Genomic DNA, 7,732 nt, shown 5'->3' on the forward strand with positions numbered 1-7,732 from the left:
AGTTTTTCTTCATTACCCATTCAAGCCGTCTCCAGCCATTAACAGAAAGAAGGTTAACCTTTTTATAATCATTCTAAAAAGACCGAGTACAACCCCACCCAGGTAGAGATGTAGGTGTATATCACCTTAACACAGCATAAAACCAACTAATGGTTTATAGTGAATACATAATTTTTGTTTACACACTAACAAAATATATGACCAAAAAATTAAACACTGACTTTAAGCACCTTCAAGACAACTATGGTGACAGTATTAAAAAATAAAAAGGTTAAAATTTCTGTGAATCATAAAGAGTGTTCTAAAATAAAAGTATGATACTCTATAACCCGAGTACTATCGAAGGTGGATTTTTGTGCTTCTGTGATAAATTGATACATGTTTTCCTAACTATTTTTACCTGAGCTTCCATCCGAGCTGCAGTTTCTGTGGTGAGTTGACCCTTTAGAAAGTGTATTTCAGCAAGAGCTGCTTGAGCCTGCTGAAACTGCTGGTCAAGTTGTTCTTGAAGTAGCTGCACTTGGTGGTAAACACTAATAGGTAATTGTCCTGGAAGGTTCTTGTTTACAGTTCCCACGTTATCAATCATCTCTCCTACCTGCTATAAAAAAATAAAACAGTTATAGTAGCCTGTTGTGATTCATCAGGGAAGGCAGAGAAACCATGAATTTAAACTTTTTTTCCCCTCCAACTATATTCTTTAAGTTTAATTTAGTTAATTTTTGGGAAAAATTTGGTATTGAAGAATGTGGTGTCAAAAATATATATACATATATATTTGAAGTAGTATTCATTCTTACTCTCAAAAGGAATGTTTCTTTAAGTTCTGGTCCTGTGAAAACATTGTTTACATACCTGAGAATTTGGATATTGTTTGGTAAGAGAAATAGCTGTATTACTAAGAGGTTCTCCACCTTGAATGTTTGAGCTACTGGGTTCTGAGATACCATCCACGTGCAAGCATCCTGGGAAAAAAAAATCCAATTAAAGCATTTACTGCATATATAACTCCTGTGAATATTCACAATACAGTTAATTCAAAATTTAAGCCTAATTGGTAAATCTCTTAAACACAAGAACTGACCACAGAATTAGAAGCAATAGTATAATGGCAAGACTACAAGCCAAATGTTGGGCTGGTATTGAACAAAATATATCTTGCTATAGATAACCCGACATGATGAAATTTTTGATATGCAAATATTCCGTTTTGTCTGTTGTATTTATCTAGTCAATAAAATAATTGTTTTTTAATTATACAAATGCATTTGTCATTATTGATTTAATGTATAAACTGTCTCTAAGCATGATTAATGACCATAAAAAAACAAGTCACTAAACCTGCATGAAACTGGAGAGATAGAAGACAAAAATGTAATGAGTCTTGTATAATAGTTATGATAAATTAGAATAACACTTAACTAACAGGATATTAGTCACACACATGAGAAGAAGAAAGATAATACACTCATTCAACAAATCCTGTAAATTCCTCATGAAAACACCATCAAAAAGACTCGGGATCGAATCCCAGCTACCACCAACACAGTTCCTCTCAGGACTTCCCTGAAGGCGGCAGATTAGCAGGATAAAAACTAATTATATATATAATTTTTAGACTTGGGTGGTTAGACTAGAGGTCCATGGATAGGTTTCATAATTATCAAAAGGAAAAGTTGGTAGCTTCCAGAGCAAACCCAACACTTGAGACTTTAAATATTCAGGAAGAATACGTACAGATTAAGTCAAAAAGTTTATTATTTGGCTTTTCAGTTAAAGTGGGAACTAGTATTTGTTGTTGGGGGTTTTTGTACCTCACAAATTAAAGATCACCCTGCTAGTTTCTCTACGGACGAAGAAAAGCATCCGTTGGAGCTAAAGGAACTAAAAAGCGCCCAGATCTTGCAGACAAAGCAGTTCATACTCAATTGCTAATACTAACAATAACATTATAGTGATTTTAACCACTTATTTTGTTTCGTTAAATTATACTGTTATAACATGGTCCACTAACAAAAATGTTTGGGAACCATCACAATGATTCACATCCAATCGCCACAACCTTACTGTGAGAACTTAAAATTGATGAGTAGCTGTCGGATTATGAAAGTGGTTCATTCAAATGTATTTAACATACGTACATTTATCTTTCTGTAATCAACACCCGAAAACTCTTCATATTCGGGGCTTAAAATTAACTTTTCAGATACTAATGTGTCCATGAAAGTTGCAGTGGAAACCAACTAATCTTCATTATATTTCCCACAAGTTAACTCCGTCACGGAATAAGAGTATTTTGTTAAATGTTTAAAACACTGGATATATTACCATATTTTATATAAGGTTAAGAACACAATCAATACATTGCTGCATATAAAATGTTTTCTATGGCATTGTAATATGTCACTATCGGTGTTATCTATAACAGAATGTTATATGAAGTCTGAATGATCTATCTTTAGGATGTGTGTTACTACAACTGGTTCATTGTATCATTAAATTCTGAATCTATCAGTTACAGGTTTTGTAATGCAATATAAACTATTATATATATATATATATATATATATTTTCAGTAGTAAAAATAAATTATAGTTGGGCAAAAATTGCACTAATCCATAGACAAACATGGATCTCGGATTAGTGGTGAATTGTGTGTATATGGAACAACATCCTCAGTGTCGCATTTCTGGAATGTCATGTTTTCCTACTGCTACTAATTTACAGCTCAATGTCTACATATTTAATTCCTATAAAATATTTTTAAAAAGGCTAGTGCATAATGGGTTTATAGTTTTCTTTGTGCGCTACATCACGATCTCCCCTAATAAGATATTTTTAACATATGTGGCATAAAATGAACACATCAAGGATAATAAAAAAACAAATATTTCTACTTTTACATAAATTGTAATACACATTACTTAGCATCTGAACATACCTAAAATGTTTTGTTTGTCTTTTTATTTTAGGGTAACAGTTCTTACCAAAAAAAAAGGGACAGAATAATTGCATTACTTGCATAACATCTTATGTTAAAAGTTTTACCTCTGTTTCTATCTTCTTGATCTTCTTGGCTCCCTCCACTTGACGAAGGAAGAGGTAAACTTAGCTTGTGACAGACTTCAAAGGCTTGGCCCACAGTATGTACTATCCTCATGGCTTGAGCCTGAAATAATATTAAGAATCTAAAAATATTAGCAAAATGCATCATTCAAATTTCATTGTAACATCTTAAGTGCAATCTCGAAACTGAAATTATATAGAGTAAAATAATTAAGTGACTTCTTAAAATTACAGGAAAATATAATGTTTAAAATCATAAAGCAGTGTTACTACCACGTGTTACTAAATAAGAAAAATTCAATTAAAAATAGTGCTTGAAGTTCACTAAATTACAATATAGAACTAACTGTTTAAATAACGAGTTTCAAAGATTTTAGACGATCAGTCATTTAATAAACTATGCAAGGAACAGTTTATCCAAAACTTACATCGTAATAAGTAAACTGTGGTATCTCTCATTAATTTCAAGACATTCTTACAGCCAGGGTTCAGTGCTTGAACAACACCTACTAAGTAGTCTCGAAATAACTGTCAATTACGATTCACTTTTGGACATGTCTCACAGTAGTCACAGATAAATTTGTCTGTAACAAAGATTCGCACAAAGCTAAAAAGGGCTATCTGCACTAGCAGTCCCTAATTTTGACGTTACAAAATAGAGGGAAGACAAACCACATATAGTCTTACTGATAAAGGCACTTACATGGTGTTGTAATGCCTTACAGCCCTTAGTTTTTACAAACTAGTGCTGTGTCCACTTTATTACTTTCTTGTTTCATACTCTATAAATTTACTATCGCTTAAGTGTACGAATGTTGAACAAGCTTTGGTTTCACATTATTTTAGTATTTTATTGTTTTACAATCTATAGTTGTGGTACAACTTCAGTATCATAATGTTGAACAAACTTTGGTTTCACATTATTTTAGTATTTTAATGTTTTACAATCTGTAGTTGTGGTACAACTTCAGTATCATAATGTTGAACAAACTTTGGTTTCACATTATTTTAGTATTTTATTGTTTTACAATCTGTAGTTATGGTACAACTTCAGTATCATAATGTTGAACAAACTTTGGTTTCACATTATTTTAATATCCTAATGTTTTACAATCTGTAGTTATGGTACAACTTCAGTATCATAATGTTGAACAAACTTTGGTTTCACATTACTTTAATATCCTAATGTTTTAGAACTTGTGACTTTAGTAACCTTACAGTACTCTATTTAAGAATACGTGGTTGTGCTACTGTTTCCTTATTCTAATTTTCTGCTATGTGTCGCTACATTGCTACTGCAAAAGCCAAAATTGTTTGAATGGGTGGCTGTGGTACAATATACGTTATACTTAAAGAAAAAGGTTTGGAAAGAAGTATACGAGAGCAACGTGGTAGAATCCTACTGGTTACTTCTCTCAATTTTACTCAGAAACAACACAATTACAGTTATCGCATTACTCATTTATTCGAATTAACAAAATTGTATTACACTAGAAAATTCCATACTGATTAAGAGTGAAAAAAATCTTTTTTAGCACTTTTGATACTTAAAACCAGACTGTATTGGCCACTTTTGCAGTTTAAAAAAAACACAATTGGCATACATAATTCCTAATAAGTCTGAGATGACAGATTTGTTCTTTGCAATTCACATCAGAATGTTTCAGAACCTGTAACACTTGGTTCTGCCCATAAAGTAAAATACAGGGGGTTGTATATGTTGGAGTCTGACTTTTGAATGTTAAGATGTTCCAAGATTCTTTTAGTATTTTCTGGCAATGCTCCTCCATGCGTACTGATACACTTTTAACAAATCATCCAGAAAGCTTATCTTTAAAGATGAAAAACTCTTAACCCTTTCGAGACAGGTCATGGGTTAAAGGCCGTGTAATCTCGCTTGTTGACTCGCATTCAAAATGTTATTGAACTACTATGTCAATAAGTTTGGTATTAAACTGTAGATTACAATTCAAACTTTACTACTATACATTACTCAATTTCTTAATTTAAAAGTTAATATTAAAAAGGTGCAGATAAACATTGATTTTTGTGTGTCACGTGGTATGTTGGATGCAGCACTGGTTCAAATTAGATGTTTGTGAAGTCAAAATACAAAATCTAAAGGTTTTGTATGAATTAGAAACTCAAATTACCGATATTGACAAACTAGAATATAAAATAAGACTGACTTATCTTTTCAATTTGGTAAGATATTGCTCATGTAATAAATCAAAAACAGTGGCACCCCACCCACCTTTTTCCATTTTTGGAAATGCTCCCTTATATACACTTACCTTTATATATAACATGAATAACCAATTGAAAGCTCAGAATGTCCCCCTAGTGGCTTTCTTGGCCATTTTAAATTCTTAGGATGCCATCTCTTTCTTTTGAACCAAGATTTGAAGGAGGTAGGTTGTGTCTTTAGTCTGCTCGAAATTTCATATCTTTTAAGACTAAACTACAGTTTAGTTACTAAGCTTGATAAATTATAGTGGAATTCTAAGGTACTGATGTAGTAATTTATGATTTTTTAGTTATTCAAATCTATATATATAAAACCTTAAAAAATTATTTTGTTTCATATCCTCCATGTGCAAAATATTCAAAGGCTTAGCAACCTACGTCAAGCAGTAACTGAGTACAAAGGTCGTAATTAGAAGAGATAATTGTTTTCTTTACTTTATTTACTGTTTTATGTTTAAGAAAAATAAGTTTAATAACTTATTTCTAAATAGCAATAATCTATATACGTATATAATGTATAATAATGGAAATGTGACTGTATTTTACATAATACTAGTCTACTAAAACACAGCCAAGACAGGTTACTTTGTAAAGACCAAAGGTCAGTTTTATGTTATTGGATACAGTAACATGAGTGCACGTGAGCGCATCATTATAACTTCTGTATTGTTAACCAGGCATGGCTGAAATGTCAATATAATAACAATAATAAATATATAATGTTATGATGTTTAAGCTATTTAGTCTAAACATTTATGCTTTCGTGTTATAATTTGTGTTCATTCTAGAATGAAAGAGGCATAATTTATATTTATTTCCAAATATTTTATGGTGGTTAACAGATTGGTCAAATCTACCAAACCCGTATAGAGATTCATTACTGAAAATAACAGATAAAATGTAGTTTTTTCTTAAGCAACATTTGATAACTATCTGGACATTATAAAGATTTCACATGTGTAATTTGAAAATTTTCTGATGCATAAACGTATTTTTAATCTTAAAATCAAAATTACCTTGCACAATAGATAGGCAACATGTGGAAAGAAAAAATAGGCATGAGAAAAACATTGCTTTATAAACCTTAAGACTTAAAAAAAAATTGATATTTTGTGTTTGAAAGCATTGTAATGTTTATTGATAATCTGCCAAATTTCGTTAATATTTGCTTAATAATTTAAAAGTTATGAAAACTATAACAAGCACAAAATGTTTACAAGATCAGTCCCAGGGAACAAGCCCATGCTGAAAGAGTTAATATGCTCTTATCTTAGAATAAATTCTATAAGTTGATTTTTTTAAAGCTTTTCTTAATTTGAAGTGAGAAATTCCCCAAAACATGATAACGTGAAGGAAAACTTTTTTATCCTTTATTCGATTCAAAGAACAAATCCTCTAAAACTAATAATGTAAGTGGTATTCATTGTAATTTTGCTAATTCCTTACACTGAGCCACGAAGAAACAGTTCTTTTTCCAAGTTTTTAGAAGTCCTATATATAAACACACACACAGACGTATATACAGGGTGTCCGAAAAGTCTGGAACCATAGATGATTTGTAGCTTGTTTTAATGACACCTTCCCAGGGTATTGGATTGGCAGACATGGGCCCCAAGATCTCTGGACTTGTCTCCCATGAATTTCTTTTTCTGGGGACTACTCAAGACACGTGTGTACAAAGACAAAATCAGAGATATCAAACATCTAAAACAACGTATAGCAATGATTGTCGGACCATTGGCAGTGCATGAATATGCTTTGCAGTGTCCAAAGAGAACGGAAATACCATCTTAAACATAATTCGAAATACAAGAACAGCAAGGGGGAACACATTCTGTAAAGTTCGTTGAACTGCTTATGGTTCCAAACTTATCGTGCATCCTGTGTGTGTGTGTGTGTGTGTATATATATAAAGAAATTATAACACATCTACCATTTAGCACATAGTTGCATAATTATCAAAATAACAGAATAATGTCCGACTCTCCAGGGCTACAGAACCAAGTCAAAAAAATGCCATCTTTTATATGAACTTATTCCTAGTTTGGTCAGTATATAATCAAAAATACCTTCTTTTTGGACTTGAAAACACTGCATTTGAAGTTGTTACTTCCTCCTTCCCTTGCAATATAACTGAAGATTTTCATATCTTGAGAGTCATGAGAAACATAAAATATCCTAGGAAAAATATGCACAAAATCTTACACAAGAATATATATTCAGTTTATACAACTTCAAAACACGGATAAACTCATAAAAATAACAAACAATGTAAAATTGCTAATAAAAGATTTACCATTTATCAGACACAGGTTAAAGCTAATCACCAGAATAAATGTTATACTAAACCCTTGTATAGAAACAAGCCTTACTGTAAGACATTTTGAAACCATTAAAATATATATATATATATATATAT

At 31.5% G+C, this 7,732-nt stretch overlaps 1 protein-coding gene across 1 annotated transcript in view; it reads right to left on the bottom strand.

Moving 5' to 3' along the window:
- The window catches only part of LOC106459984 (carboxyl-terminal PDZ ligand of neuronal nitric oxide synthase protein-like), a gene marked incomplete at its 3' end in the record, with an annotated part of 45,187 nt that overhangs the window by 21,719 nt on the left and 15,736 nt on the right, over positions 1–7,732 (bottom strand). The window contains exons 6-9 of the mRNA XM_022386574.1: positions 7,383–7,491; positions 3,049–3,169; positions 856–965; positions 401–601 (exon numbers count right to left, since the gene is read on the bottom strand). Of these exons, the coding sequence (XP_022242282.1) occupies positions 401–601; positions 856–965; positions 3,049–3,169; positions 7,383–7,491 (541 nt within the window). The remainder of the gene's footprint in view (positions 1–400; positions 602–855; positions 966–3,048; positions 3,170–7,382; positions 7,492–7,732) is intronic.

The sequence above is a fragment of the Limulus polyphemus genome, unplaced genomic scaffold (genome assembly GCF_000517525.1).
Source record: "Limulus polyphemus unplaced genomic scaffold, Limulus_polyphemus-2.1.2 Scaffold690, whole genome shotgun sequence".
Lineage (NCBI taxonomy): Eukaryota > Metazoa > Arthropoda > Merostomata > Xiphosura > Limulidae > Limulus > Limulus polyphemus.